The sequence below is a fragment of the Hemitrygon akajei genome, chromosome 2 (assembly GCF_048418815.1).
Source record: "Hemitrygon akajei chromosome 2, sHemAka1.3, whole genome shotgun sequence".
NCBI lineage: Eukaryota > Metazoa > Chordata > Chondrichthyes > Myliobatiformes > Dasyatidae > Hemitrygon > Hemitrygon akajei.
In genome coordinates, this window is record NC_133125.1 from 106,102,314 (window position 1) to 106,118,552 (window position 16,239).

A 16,239-nucleotide genomic window follows, 5' to 3' on the forward strand; every position below is an offset into this window, starting at 1 on the left:
AATTGTCCCGTGATAAGGCTAGGGTTAAATCGGGGGAATGCTGGGCAGTGCAGCTCAAAGAGCCAGAAGGGCCTAATCTACGCTCTATCTCAATAAATAAATAAATGAAGTTCTGCGATTGAAAGACAAGCTTTCAAAGGTGGATTTTTGGACACAGAGTTTTGCAGCCAATTATGTAATATGGCAGGAATTTACAGGGGGCGAACTCCCAGAAACAATGACAACCTTCTGTAATGAAGGAAAATGCTGGAGATACTCAGCAACGGTAGAAAGAAAAGGGGTTAATGTTTCAGCTCTAAGACTGTACTGCATAACCAAGACATAAAGAAGTAAATGTTCAATTGCAGAGACAGTTGTGGGGGGTGGGGTGGGTGGTTAGGTTGGGTAGAATAAAGGAACTTGCCTCTGCTCAGTTGAATCCACATGTAGTGGCTGGAAGCCCAATATGCTGTGTTACACGTTTCTAACAGCAGGTCTGTGGGAAGAGCTCGGGAGACCAGATAATAGTGTAAAATGATCAGCTAGATTGATTTAGGATTAGAGGTCTGGCTGAGTGAAATGAAGAAAACTGTGTAGTGAAAGTGCTTTCCTTGCCTGGAATGTAGGTATCCGCATCCGGAATTATTTCCAGGTAGCAGACGATTTCCTTCTGACGTATTGGGAAATCGTGTACTAGGCAAGTTACTTTTTTTTTAAGAAGAACACCGGCTTAACAGGAGCCGGCTGGATTCGAACTTGGGAACCTCTCGCCCCAAAGTCCAGTGCTGATGCCACTACACCACTAGCCTGGAACGTACTTGGCCTTGTAAGATGGAAATGTTGTGTGAAAGCTCGTGCTTTGCGCTGCTCCTGCATTTTTTGGATTTCTTGTGCTTTCAGGTCAGCTGATCATTTACACTGGAGACAGACAGAAGGGTGTCGTGTTGTTGAAATTAAAACTGCCACTAGATTGCTTCCCTGCTGCAGAAAAAGTCATGAGCAATGCCTTATTAACATCAGAGGTCATGGTGCATGTGCAATCATCCAGTAAGATGCTACTATCCTTCCTTGGAGCAATTACTGTACATAACTGGGTCAACTGATTTTGCATGGGTGAAAAAGTACTGCAGAAGTTTGCAGAGTTTCTCAAATGAAGCTTTTGGTAAAACCTGGCTGCCCAGCAGCTTGTTCATATCACTGCCAAAGGCAGCTTTGCAAGGTTTGTTTTTCCTGACTGAGTCTCCAATTTCATGGCGGCAAGAAGTCAGGGCAGCCACACAGAGTTTAATTTGCGGCAAATAAAATTCTAGCCGAAGAAACCGGCCAATTTTAATCATAAAAGAGAGCAACTTTTCTTCAGTTCAGCATTGAGAAGAATTCAGACCATCTGTAGACTAAAAAAGTGAAGGCAAGCTGAGACAGTGGTCTGCAGTGTGCAGTCAGAGGACTACAAAATATTGAAAGGAGTTGATAAAGTCAACAGAGGGATGCTTACGTTGACTGGGAAAGTCCCTACCTTGAGTCCTTAAATACAAAACCACCTCCAATATATCAAAACCTCTGTTTCAAAAGAAGCCCCATGTCACAGGGAATTTTAAGGACATGCAATTAAATGTCACGTGGACAGATAAAGGAAAATATTACTTGTGCCTCAAGAAGAATGTAAAATAAAGGCAACAAAATAAATTCAGATGTGTTGATAAGGGGGAAGATAACACAAGGTGAAGGGAGACATGCCTGGAGCATTAACAATACCCACACTGGATGGACTTGTATGGTCTTTACAGTGTTTTGCTTTGAGACGTGCTTTTAAGTCTATAAATTGCATTGAAGGAAGCACGTCAAATGTGGAAAAGGATGTGCTGGCATTGAAGAGGGTCCAGAATTGGTTCACGAGAATGATCCCAGGAATGAAAGGGTGAGCATTTGATTGCTCTAGTCCTGTACTTGGTGGAATTTAAAAGAATGAGGGAGGATTTCATTGAAAACTACTGAATATTGAATGGATGTTCCTAATAGTGGGAGATTCTGGAACTAGAGGGCACAGCCTCAAAATATCAGGTCCCTTTGGTACAAAGATAAGGAGGAATTTTTTCAGCCAGAGGGTGGAGAATCAGTGAAAATCATTGCCACATAAGGTGGAGGCAAAGTCATTGAGTATATTTATAGCAGAGTTTGATAGGTTCTTGATTAGTCAAGTGGTGAAATGTTATGGGGAGAAGATAGGAGAGTGGGGTTGAGGGGGGAAATAAATTAGCCATGATCAAATGGCAGAGCAGACTCAATGGGCTGAATGGTCTAATTCTGTTCCTATGTCTAATGGTCTTATGAAAATTCTTGATATGTCCCTTAGCGTATGCTTGACATAATGTTGAATGTTTTCTCAAGGGTTAAGTAACTTGTATACAAAACAGCAGTTCATGTTATTTGAGCAGTAGTGTTAAATGTTTGCCTAACACTAGAGGGTGGGAGAGGCCATGTCACAAATTAACTCTCTGAAACAGTAATGAGTATTTGGGATCAAATGGATATTACAGACTTTCATAGCCAGAAAGAGGTCATTTACATCTATTGGCTGAATGGTCAGTTTCTCGTTAGGAAAAGTCTGCAACACCATACTCTCTTTTCCCTGCTGTTATGGTGGGCTAATTAATCTTGTGGGTGGAGGAACGGTGAACGAAATGAAAACAATCTGTGTCCAGTCCCTATTGGTCTATGATCCCTGTGACTGTTCATTGTAAATTTAGAGGTGTCTGTTCCTTCACGTTCCCTCGTGCCTGGGCGTGGGGTGGAGGCGTGGGAAGAAGACATCTGCTCTCTGACCCTCTCTCAAGGGGCATGATCGTAGAGTTGTAGAAACCAGATGTTTGCTCTTCCAAAATTCTGGAATTTTACCGGCAAAAGCCTCATCTCTACTAATTGTAATTTCCCGAATGAAACAAAGCAGAATTCTCTTGGCTCCCATGTGGAATTAAAGTCAGGCAAATTGCTGCCAAAGGTAGTTGGGGAATTCAAGCCAAGAAGTTGATCTTGTATTAGAGGCAGCACACTTGTGTTTTAGATTCAAAGCTCCTCTCCAGAATTTGGCTGGTGTTTCACTGTAGTACTGGGTCTGTACAGAGGTGCTAATGTGATGGGAAACTAAGGTCCCACTTGCCCTCAGTGATCAACACTGCTCTTTGTAAATAAAAGCAATGAAGGAACTCAAACCAATTCTCAAACATCAGCAAAGTAGATTATCTGATTCATTTATCGATTTTTTTCTTTAGAGATATAGAACGGTAAAAGGCCCTTCTGGCCCAATGAGGCTGCTCTGCCCAGTAACACCCATTTAACCAATGAACCTACCACCAACCCATCTGTCTTTGGAACGTGGGAGGAAACTGGAGCTTCCAGAGGAAACCCATGTGGTCCCAGGTAGAATGTACAAACTTCTTACGGACAGTAGCAGAATTGAGCCCGGGTCAGCAGCACTGTATCAGTATTATGTTAATCACACATGACCGTTCAGTATCTTATTGCTCTTTGGTTGGATCTTGCCTCCAGAGACAGGCTGCGGTCGTTTACTCTACGTTATAGGCACCATCATGTTTGCAGAGTACTGGTGTGCATGTAAAGAGCTTTGGGATGCTCCACGGTTGTGTAAGGTGCTATATGAATGCAGAATCTTTCTCCATCCTTCATTCTCAGATAATACAACATGCCAAATTCACGCTGCAGCAACCTATGTTACTAATAAATATTGAATCTGAAAATAGGGACAGCCAGTTGCATTAAGGCCAATGAATCCCCTTTTGTGAAATGTCACTACGCCCACAGCTACCACCAAAGCATCATGCCTTTGTGCTCAGTTTCCAGCTCTGGTCCTACTCACATGCACCAGTTGCTCCTGAGTGTCATACTCCTTGCTGCAGCCTTCCCAGTGACACACCGTCTCATAAATGACTTCGGGCTCCTGTTTACAGTCATCTTTATCCAAATCATCCTTCGCCTCAGTCAGCCCTGCCAGACGGTCCTGAGTAATTGCACGGATAATGGAAAAGAAGTGAACAAATTAAAGATGTTATGCTGAATTCAACAGTGTTTTTAACAAATCTTGTGTTCTTTAAGCCTTCCCATGTTCTGATGAATATATTTCAAAGCTCAAAGTAAATTTATTATCAAAGTACATATATGTCACTTTATACAAATCTGAGATGCATCTGCTTGCAGGCAAACTCAATAAATCTAAAAAAAGAATATTAGGCATAATAGAATCAATGAAAGACCACGCCAACTTGGGCGTCTAACCAGTGCACAAAAGACAACAAAACTGTGCATATACAAAAAGAAAGAAATTATAATAATAAATAAGCAATAAATATGAGAACATGAAATGAGTCCATAGGTTATGGGAACAATGCTGGGGCAAGTGTAATTATCCCCTCTGGGTTCAAAAGCCTGATGGCTCAGGAGTAATAACTGTTCCTGAACCCAGTGGTGTGAGTCCTGAGGCTCCTGCCCCTTTTTTCTGATGGCAGCAGTGAGAAGAGAGCATGGCCTGGATGATGGACAGTGCTTGTCTGTGACAATGCTTCATGTAGATGTGCTCAATGGTGGGGAGGGATTTACATGTGATGGACTGGGCTACATCCATTACATTTTGCAGGATTTCCATTCAAGGTCCATCCAATGCTTGAATTAATTTCCTTTGCAAACTTACTTATCCATCACAACTTCAAACGAACCCAATTATCCCCATCTTCTACCAGGTATATTTTTAGACATTATTGATATTATACAATTTCCCATGTGGCAATTCCTCTTTTTGGCATTCCTATGGCAAATCTCTTTAGATCCACTCCTGACTGGACACCTTTCCCCATCTGAGAGGGCCATATGTTGAAAGGCAGTCGTCTGTGTGACAGTGTTCACAATGTCAATGCGGCTCAGTTTCAGGCTTTGATCTTCTCCTGGGAGATTTCTCATTTTCCCTTTCTCTTCCCATTCCCTGCCAACCAAATGAGATCAGGAATATCCTTTCCAAATTACAGGAATGAAACCTAAACCCTTTACTAGTTGCAATTTCAGCCAAAACTGAAAGTTACAGCTCAGATTTTAGAATGAGGAGTGTGATGCAATACTGTTCAGTTGCCCAGATGAGTCCCAGTCGTATTGAAGAAGCTCGCTACCACCCCTGGAATAAACTCGTAGAGTAACACACAAAGCGCTGGAAGATCTATGCAGGGAAATAAAAAGTTAACGCTTCAGGCCAAGACTTTCCCATCAGGGCCCATGGTAGCACACCTGTTAGTGCGATGCTATTACAGCTCGGACCATCAGAGTTTGGAGTTCCTTCCCGCCTTCCCGATGTCCTCTGTAACGAGTTTATAGGGCCTCCCCTTGGAATGCCTGGGATTTCCCTGAGTGCTCCGGTTTCCTCCACAATCCAAAGTCGTACTGGGTCAGTTGAAAGCTGTCCCATGAATACTTTGGGGATAAACTGGGGCTGTCGCTGGTGGCTCGAAGGGCCCAAAGAGCCCACTCCATGCTTTATCACTGAATAAAATATCAGGGCTCATGATCCATCCGCACACTGGATCCTCCATCGCAAGAACACAATGGCTGTAGTCTGCACCATTTAGAAGATGCAGTGTGGTTTCTTACAAATCATGGCACAGGAACAGGCCCTTTGGCCTATCAGATCTGTGCTGACCCAATCCCATTTGCCTGAACATGGTCTTCCATTCTTTCCTCACCCACACTATTGCGGCAGTATCAACCGACTCACAAGGATTAATGGGAAAGGTACACGGAAGCATTATTATCTACAGATTCCCCTTTAGAAATATATTCTTCAAAGGCTAAACCTTGGAGTTCGATACTCAACAATCCCGTTGTCTAAAATACTATAGGCAACTGTATTTACATATCTTAGGCACTGACAGGATTAAGCACTCAATAGACAAATACAGTATCTGCTATAGGTCACCACAGCCCAGGTTCTGCCCAAAAAGAGTCTGAAGTGCATTCACATTTAGCCAATGACAGAAGACGACTTGAACTACTCCCGACTTCACAGGAACAAAGAGCCCTCTGAATGAAATGGGAAGCCATGAGCACACTTGCAATTTGTTTGAGCTAATGAAGGCATATTACCAATAAGATATTAATGCCTTTCAGATGCCAATGGTGTGTTTTTTTTAAAAATTGTCTCATTAGCGTCTGCCCACATCACAGCTGGAGATGCTTTTAGGTCATGTGCTTACTGCTGTCGACGTGCTCCAAACTTAAAACTCGTGAGATGTGGCTCCTGCCCCGAACGTGCTGACTACAGCATGTTTATCTTTCTCCGATATGCTATCTTCATCAATTTTCCCGGCCCCAGATGATTATAAACAGAGCTGTCCCCATGTATCATTCCAAAACCTGACTGAGGCTGCCTCTGGACTAAAGCAGAACAAGGAATTAGTCAAAGCCTGCGTTGTGCCACTGACAGCAAGGTATTGTATATTTCATTAAAATGTAGTGCAGGGACACTTCTTGTAGTTTAAGAGTTACGATAAAAAATGGTTTGAAAAGAAAAGGAGATAAATTGCTCTTGCTTCATCAGGGTAGAAGGGAGACTGGGAACTAAAGGCTTCACTGTATCAAGTTCTTGTGTCTTTGACCAGTGGCAGAGAGACTGCACTGCTGCACTTTATAACACTGAGGAGGTAACCCATTAATTACTCCAACACAGTGTGCACCTCCAAGCACGGCAGTGCCTAGGATTTAGATTCATTCTGAAATTGCTAATACCAGCGACGACATTAGCTCTTTCTTGCGGAGAATTCTCCTCCATCAGGACATGAAATGAAAAATCCCATGAAACAGGGACCAGTGCTGGGATCTAATTTAACGCACTTTACTTGCCGAACAGGTGCATTAAAGCACAATAGGGGTGAGGAGTCTGATTTACATTCACTGGACTTGGCAAAGGTTTTTCCGGAACTGTGACTAACTTCCGTTCAGGATATTTTTTTTCACAACAGTGTTAAAATGGCCCTTTAATTCTACACATTTTTTTCTTTTTAAAAATGTAATAGTGGTTAATTATTTAGTGAACAGGGGATGCATTGCACTGGAAGTTGTAGAGAGCCCGACTGGGCCTGGGGTTTGTGACATGCTGTGTGGCTATTGGAGTCCCTGATCCTCAGTACAATATAAGGTACTGATCTCAGGGCAAACATTCACACATGACATGTGACTCAGTTTCTGTTCTGATTGAGCACTTGCACTATGAGGATTAGCACAGCCGCGTCAAATTTACCTGCAATGAGCAATGCTCCTTTATAAGTGTGTAAAGCTTGAAGACAGGCAATGCAGTGTGTTGCAGTGGTGCATTGGGTAGCTTAACAGATTAATAGACCCGAGAGTTAGACTAATAGGTAACATAAAAGAAGCTGGAGGAACTCAGCAGGTCAGGCAGTGTCTGTAGGGGGAAATGGCCGTTTTGGGTCAAGACTCTTCAGCAGGACTAATAATCCAGTTATGATCACAAATCACTATGGAGAAGGCAAAGTACATTAGAGAAACTATAATAAACTGGTGTCAGTAGAGTGAGAAAGCAAATGCTGGGCTGACCTAAGAAACTTCAGAAAAGAAAACCTGGATTCATCAGCTAGCTTAGACTGAATATAACTCCATGCCCAGAGGAAAGTGTTAACTGCTTTCTAAATTTCAGTGTGCTTTCTGAACTTGACCTGGCACCAGCATGTAAGTATCATTTCAAAAAATGCACAGCAGTGCCTCTACGTTCTCAGGAGTTTGCACAGGTTTGGCAGTCCAGGCCATTCCCTATCCAGGCCTTGCTCTCTTTTCACCGCTGACAATTGGAAGGGGGTACAGGAACCTTAGGTCCCACACCTTCAACTATCAGGCCCCTGAATCGTCGTTGTTAACTTCACGCAGATCAACATAGAAGTGATTGCACAACCTATGGGTCACTTTCAAATACTCAACAAATCACATTCTCAAATTTATTTATTTATTTAGCTGTTAATATTATTTTTTTCTCTCAGCTCAAGCTGGGAAAACCTTAGTTACAGGCATAGCCAAGCAGACTCATTTGCCAATTGCTAGGAACTTCCAAACTATTCTAGTAGTGTTTAGCATTGCGGCTTTCTGGAGATTTACATAAAAAAACAGTTGCAGATCTTACTATTCCGACAATGAATATTCTGTTCATTTTCCAAAATCTTTCAAATTCCTCTCTTATTTCAGCATTTTTCTGGTGTTTATCACATTGATTTCTATAAGTTATGTGAATGGCTATATCTATTAAGTAAGCTATTCTTGCTTGTTTATCCTGTATTATACATCCAGATGGTTATTATGGATTGCCCTATCTGTAATAGCAGACGAGTCGTAATATAATTTATACAAATCTGACTCTAAAACTATATCAGGCTTGTACTTATAGTGAGTTGCGATTTCTTTTATGAGTTTGTATTTTAAAGCAAGATTTTGGTGAATGATATTTACCACTTGATTGTGCCTGTGTCAGTAAACAGATTGAGTTAAACTGCCACAGGATCCTGCAATGTGTTGGATTGTTTCCAGTTTATCTTGACATTTTCTCCATTTATCATCTTGAATTTATTGGTCTTTTATTATGTATTTTTGACTTTTTTTGTGTGTGTTAACCACCTGGTCCAGTATTGCCAAGGAACCCTTCTGTTTCTGAGAGGGGGTCTCCAACTCTGAGCCAGGTGCTCGAGACTTTCTTGTTGACATCTAGTCTGCTCACATCATGGGGATGTTTTCCATGGAGAGTCATGCTCTTCCATTGGTTAGCTTTTCTTCTGTAGTGATCATTTCTTCATTTTTCAGGGTTGTGCTCTCATTTAAGTTTAGTGGTGTGTGCTTCCTATCAGAATGGCATATGTTCACATGGAGTATTAAATCCTTTTCTTGTTGATGAATGTATATCCTCAGAAGTTTTATCTGACTGTTGTGTAGATTTTTAATGTATGTTATTCTTCTTCCTCCTTCTGTCCTAGGCAGTGTTACTCTATTTACATTAATATTGTAGCTCAAGCTGATAAAACCTGAAGTACAGGCATAGCCAAGTGCACTTTTTACTATTTACTTTTGTTATTAATTAGTATTTTAGTCTTTTTGTATTTGCACAATTTGTCTTCTTTTGCACATTGGTTGTTCGTCAGTCTTTGTGTACTTTTACATTGATTCTATTGTGTTTCATTGTTCTACTGTGAATACCTGCGAGAAAATGAATTTCAGGGTAGCATATGGTGACATACACCTATTTTGATAATACATTTATTTTGAATCGGTTAGCCAGTTGTGTTATCAACCACATGGTACATAATAAAACCTGACATTACCAGTGATTCCCAAAATCTGCAAATGGGAAACCGAGAGAAAGAACAAAATATTGTACCTCTTAGTTTGAGAATAGAGGCATTAGTAAAAGTTTGGAATAACAAAAGGAGAGACTAAAAGATCTAATGAAACAGGAAAAGCTACACAGGCTGGGAATTCCCTTCCTGAGAACAGAGAAGACTGTGTGACAGACGGGGTTTCTACATGTGAAATGAGTTAACATTTGTGTGGGAAACCAGAATCAGGGACTGTAAATACAAACTGTCACCAATAAATCCTACAGGAAACGATGGGGTATCTCAATGAAACCAATTAATTGGAAGAAAGAGAGGGATTTCATTGAAACCTCTCGAATATTGAAAGGCCAGAATAGAATGGACATGGGAGATGTTTCTTTAGTGGGGGAAGTCGAGGGCCAGAGGGCATAGCCTCCAAATAGAAGGATATCCCTTTAGTACGGAGATGAGAAGGAATTTCTTTAGCCAGAGGGTGCTGAATCTGTGGAATTCATGCCATTGGCTGTGGAGGCTAAGCACTGGGTGTGCTTAACTGGAAGTTGATAGATTCTTTATTAGTAAGGACATGGAAGGTTATGGGGTTGAGGGGGATAATAATTCAGCCAAGATAGAATGGCAGAGAAGACTCTAGTTGCTGAATGGCTTAATCCTGCTCTTATGTCTTATGGTCCTACGGACTTATGGAAATTCTGTACAACGTGTTTTAGCCAGGTAGAGATATCCTACCACAAGGATTATTTGGGGTAAATGGGATATGTGTATTAAAGAGAAATAATACCAAAAAGTATCTTTTGATGGCATTAGATGAAGAAATGTGGGAGATGGCCATTGTGGAGCATTAAGCTCTTTGTATTCCAGTTGGGTTGGCTGTTCTTGCATAACTTGATTAATCAGTTTATCTGGATTAAGGTTTCACTGGGTGGAGGTAACACACATCTCATCCACCTCATTACTTGCTCACCTCAGTGATGGGAGAGACAGTCCGTGGGCCTTCCACTTCACTTTTAACTTTGGTGCGTTTGTTGATCAGGGGGTCCACGGTGCTGCTCACAGCAGACTCTCCACTCAGCTTGCTCTGCAGAATAAACAGCAGGCCATGTCAAAGGCTTCAATGTACATCACAAGAAATTTATCCGTGGTCACATCTGCAAAAAGTCTGATACTGATCTCAGCATTTGAAATGGGTCCTACAGAAGATAAAATCAAATCATGTATATTCTACCAAATTGTGCACTTCGAGCCTGTGACCGAAGAAAATTACGTATATTCACTAACAATTTTTCACTTAACTTCTTTATCGTTATCCATTCCTCATAAGGAACTGATGCAAGGTCTCGACCCAAAATGCAACCATCCTTCTGCCCACTTAGATGCCTGACTGAACCATGAGTTCCTTCAACAGCTTTCTTTTGGCTTTATAAGGAACTGATAGGCTCAGAAAAGATATCTGCTTTCAAAGACACAAAGAAAACTGGGCAAGGTTGTTAATGATGTACTCAGCAAATTTAAAAAAAAACATCAGTGCTGGGGGATGAAACACAGTCGCATTATTTGCAAAACAAACCTATCTTCAACCTCATAGCCTTACCCTCAACCCAAAGCTTATACTGTCTACCTGCATAGGTGAAGAAATGTCTCAGGGACATGTCAGAGGTAGGATTTTTCTTATCACAGAGACTAGTAAGTACCTGGCATGCCCTGCCAGGGGTGCTGGTAGAGGCTGGCACATTAGGGACATTTAAGAGACACTTAGATTGGCAGATGGAGGAAACAAAAATGGAGGGTTATGGGCTATGTAGGAGGGAGGGTATAAATTAATAATCAGTAGCTTTATATAGGTCAGCACATTGTGGGCTAAGGGCCTGCATTGTTCTATCTTCCATAAGATTTTCATTCCCACAACAGACCAACTTTTACAGTTTCTTGAATGATTTTAACTTAAAGATCTTTACTCGTTTGTGAGGAGTCGTGTCCGGATCTTTAAATGGAAAATGTAATGGATTTCATTTCCTCTTGGGCTAGTTCTTCAGCCATTCACGCAGCACCCAGAACGAGTTGCTACTTACCTGAGAGACCTCAGAAGAGGCATTGTTGGCTTGAGTGGGTGGCAAAACTGCAGACGTGCTGGACAAGTGCTGTCGTGGGGCGAAGGGTGGTGATGGCTGGATAAGGGGTGGAGTGTGGCCGAATGCGGAGTTCAGGGTGCGTTGCTGGTTCAGTATCTGCTGGTGCATCTGGATGGTCACTGGGTTGATTGGGTGAGGAAAACTGAAAGCTGGGCTGAAGGTAGACAAGAATTATTGGAACCTGCAGTGCAAAATGGTTTTACACAGACAGTAAGGAAATGTACATACTGATAAGATACTGAATCTCTCCTTCTTCGATGCTATTGCTAAATGAACATCTCACCTCTTTAAAAGTTTTAATATAGTGTCAAACAAATACTTTTAATAAAATGTTTAATAAAATGTTTTAATAAAATCTGTTAGTATCTGCCAACCAAAACATTAGAAGAAAATAATTTTAGGAGATGTCATCGTCGCTTCAGGTATAAAAACAGAACCACCAAAATGTATTCAAACTTATTGCATTCTTTTGGCAAAAATGTAAATGTGGTGAGTTAACCGTTACATATATTAGGCCTCTCCTCTTCAGCATCCACCCTAAGAGCTTTAAAGGTTAAAAATTAGTTGTATTTGTCACAGGTATTTCGAAGCATACAGTGAAATGTGTCGCACAGCATCACATCAGATCAGTGAGTACTGTGCTGGGCAGCCCTCAAGTGTTGCCACACTTCCGGTGCCAACAAAGCGTGCCCACAGCTCACTAACCCTAACAGTTTGTATGTGAGGAATGTGAGAGGAAACCAGTGCATCGGGAGGGAATCCACACAGTCACGCGGAGAACATACCGACTCCTTACAGATGGTGGCAGGAATCGAACACCGATCTTCCAGCTGCTGCTATATAGCCTTACGTTAACTGCTACAGTATATCATGCTGCTAACAGCTTGGATGGCATAGTGCAGAGGGAACAGCAACAGAATGCAATTTAAATACCACAACACAGGTACATGAGCAATTTCTATTGTTCGTAATTACCCAAATGCAAACCATCTAGTCTCATTTACAATTGACTAGTATGCAGACCCTTGACTACTTGGGAAAAGTGGAAATGAATTTCTAAAAACCACAGTAACAAACTCATGATTTATACGCCATTACAGATTATACATAACACTTCTTATTTCTTAATTTTCCATCTATTTCTCTACTCTTCCGCCAACTCTACCATTGTTTGCAAACAATGGGCAAGTTTTATTTCCAGCCAATTCTTAGTTAGTGCAATACATGTGTACTGGTAGGTAATTAACATTCCACTTCAGCTCTGAAGAAATAAGTCCCCCAAATGATTCTGCTGTCAGTGCCTGAAACAGACTGACCCCAGGTTTTAAAACTGACACGTAAGTTATCTGCAGATTTCAGATGATCTTGAACTGTAATGTTGACTGCCACTTCCCTCTACAGATGCTACCTCACCCATTGAGTTCCTCCAGCACTTTTCTTTATTCTGAATTTGTTTACAGAAATGATCCATACATTAAATTTACTGTGACAATTCATTTTGTTACAATCAACTGAATTTTCTTCATGAAGTGGCGGCTATTATTTTCAACTTGAAATAACCAATAGCCAACTCACTGACATGTGAAAGTGCCTGGGATTAAACTACACTCCTTGAAATTTGATCAGGCAGTTTTAAAAATAAAAGCATCCTGCCTTTGTTAGAGTGGAAGAGACCAGGAGTTAAACATTCCTATTATCATTTGGCCTTTTAGAATTGGAATCAGAATCATGCTTATTATCAGTATCATATGCGACGTGAAATGTATTATTTTGCAGCAGTAGTACTGTGCAAGTCCATAAAATTATTATAAATTGCAAAATAAATAAATAGTGCAAAAAGTAATGTTGTGTTATGAACATATTACAGTAATAAGCAATGCACCCTGTAAGAAACTTAGCGGGTGTATATCAGGGAAACATTGGCTTGAATCCCTGGGTGTTCCCTATAATGTTGATCTGCCTACCCTGTCACGTATCTGAGAAATCTGAGTTCTCCTTGGATAGGCCTGCATTATGAACTTATGACCCCGGTAATCAGGGCTTTTTAGTTCCTCGTCCTATATGCTGACGTGAATAAGAGGAGTTACTGCTGAGAGATGTGTCTGACTGGGATGCAGCCAGCATGACAATCACTCGTCATGACTTGAAGACTACACGCTAATTACCCATATGCAGACCATCCAGTCTCAATTACAACTGGTCATCATGTAAAGCCTGGTCTGCGCCGGGGGGGGAAAGCGAATGGCTGTTGGCTGCTGAAGGACTCACCTGATTGCACCCGCTGACAGATGCCCGTATGAGCCGCTGGCTGCCGAACTGCTCCGTGAGTTGTTGATGTAAGCCACCAGTGAGTTGGGGGATGTTCTGATCATAGTCTGTAGATCAATGCTGGCATCGGAGAGCGGGGAGATGGACAGGGCCCTCTTCCTGCTCATCCTCGGGGCTGGGCGAGGACTGGAGAACCTCGACACTACGTGATGGAAAGAGGAAAACATCAGGAAGGGAAACCAAATCTGTCCCGCTTCCACCAAATTTTTTATTTGGCGACCGCAGCTGAAATGAATCTGATAAATCGGAACTTCTCAATATTTTACAAAGCAGTATAAAGGCTTGGAACACAGAAATCACACCAGTTCTATCAAATCTGTGCTTTCAATCTCACACAAGCTGAGTTTACAAGAAATCAACCATTTAATTAAAATGAAATGGCACCTCATAAAAATCTTTCCCTTCTTAATCTTTGCTACTTTTATACTTAGTGCCTTTTCTGCTTGATTTGCACCTTTATTCTGACTCAGTTACACAGCAGTTGTCGTCCAAGGCAAGCACGATTGAGCAATTTCAGACGGACTGCTAACTGACAGCAGAACTGTAATCAATATGATTAAGCACTCTGATAGGAGATGTAGCAGTGGCACCCTACATCTGGAATTCCCAGCTCTTGCTTCACGAGTTAGCCATGCCACATGTAAAATTGCCCACTGTTTTTTTAACTATATAACTTGAATTTGAGCTTTGTGCTGAGAATAGTTACTTCTAAAATAAATAAAATCGAAGTACGCAAAGGCTTAAGGATAAGTCATGCTCTTTCTGTGCTATTTATAACAAATCTACTGTAATATGAGGCAACAAGTAAACTTCACTGATTTACCAAAAACATCAACCAGATTCATATCTTCTACCTGAAGCATTTGCACGACTGTGACATTTTTGCAGTATAGAGCAAATTATATCAATGAAAATAACACTAAAATGGATGTCTATAGCTTATTGCTGAGAGCCTGGCTTCAGAGAGCAGTGCGAACAGATCTCTCTCTCCCCCCAATCTCATCCTCCCTCTCCCTCCTTTCCTCTCTCCGTCCCTCTCTCTCCTTCTCCCTGTTCTCCCTCTCTCCCTCTCCATCTCCGTGTGTCTCTCCCAGTCTCCCTCTCCCTCTCAAGAATGAGTGCAAAGGGTGAATGCTCTCAATGCTTTTCCCAGGGTTGGAGAACCAAGGCCAACAAGCCGGCATAGGTTCATGGCGAGAGGGTAAAGATTTAACAGGAACTGAGTGACAGCCTTTTTTACACAGTGGAATGGCCAGCCACAGGAATTGGTTGAGGCAGGTTCAATAACAACATTGGGAAAAGAAAATGCGGACAGATACAGACGCAGGAAAGGTTTAGAGGTTTTTCAGCCAAATGCTGGCTCATGAGATTAGCTTGGATGAACATTTTGGTTAGCATAGTCTAGTTGGGCTAAATGTCCTGATTCCATGCTGTATGACACTGACTTAAGGACAGGCTGGTGGTGGCTTGTGGTCTTATGTTTCCAATTGCTAATGAAGTGATAATAATAATTCTTTGTGTTTCTGTGGCAATAAAGGACCAGGTGGTTAACGCAAAATATTATCAAAAATGCATAATAAAAGACCAACAAATGCAAGACAATAAATTCAGAAAATGCCAAGAGAAACTAGACACAATCCAACATATTACAAGATCCTACAGCTGTTTAACTCAAACTGCTTACTTACACAGGAACAATCAAGTAATATCTAAAACTGGTATCATCTCAAGGTCCCGTCACAATAGCATTGAACAATTAGGCTTTCAGAAAACCACAATACTAAACATCACTAGAATAGTCCAAAAGTTCCTAGCAATTGTGAAATGAGTCTGTTTGTCAGTTTGCCCAGCTTGAGATGAGAGAAAAAACAGTCATAATAATGCTCCAGTAGGGTTCAAAGGAGAAGGAACAGCAACTGGGCCACTGGTACATTGTGACTGATTTCCCCCAACTCACCAATAACAATGCTGGGGGAGCTTTGGCAGAAGGACCTTAATCCTGGCAAGTGTGAGGTTATGGGAAATCACAGAAGTATACAGTAAATGGTAGGGGGCTACAAAGCATTGAGAAATGTTGGGGTTCAAGTCCATTTTTATCTGTAAGTAGCAACGCATGTAGATGGGATTGTGAAGAAGGCCTATGGCTTGCTTACCTTCACAGTTTGGGGGCACAGAATATAAAAGTTGAGATGTTACGTTGCATCTTTACAAAACACTGGTTAGGGAGCAGTACTTCTGGGCAGTTATGGTCACCAACAATAGAATAATGTGGTAGAGTTGGAGCAAGTGTGGAGGAAATTCAACAGGATATTGCCTCGACTGACATCAGGGGGGTTCAAAGGAGGTTCACAAAAATTATTCTGTGATTGAAAAACTTATCATATGAGGAGTGTTTGATAACTCTGGGCCTGTATTCACTGGAA

The 16,239-nt window shown here is 41.5% G+C and overlaps 1 protein-coding gene across 8 annotated transcripts in view; it reads right to left on the reverse strand.

The window, feature by feature from the left end:
- The window catches only part of gli2a (GLI family zinc finger 2a), a 510,119-nt gene that overhangs the window by 53,170 nt on the left and 440,710 nt on the right, over positions 1 to 16,239 (reverse strand). For all 8 annotated transcript variants that reach the window (XM_073026911.1, XM_073026859.1, XM_073026885.1 and 5 more), the window contains 4 exons: positions 13,757 to 13,958; positions 11,429 to 11,642; positions 10,324 to 10,437; positions 3,854 to 3,994 (listed from right to left, as the gene is read on the reverse strand). In XM_073026911.1, the coding sequence (XP_072883012.1) occupies positions 3,854 to 3,994; positions 10,324 to 10,437; positions 11,429 to 11,642; positions 13,757 to 13,958 (671 nt within the window). The remainder of the gene's footprint in view (positions 1 to 3,853; positions 3,995 to 10,323; positions 10,438 to 11,428; positions 11,643 to 13,756; positions 13,959 to 16,239) is intronic.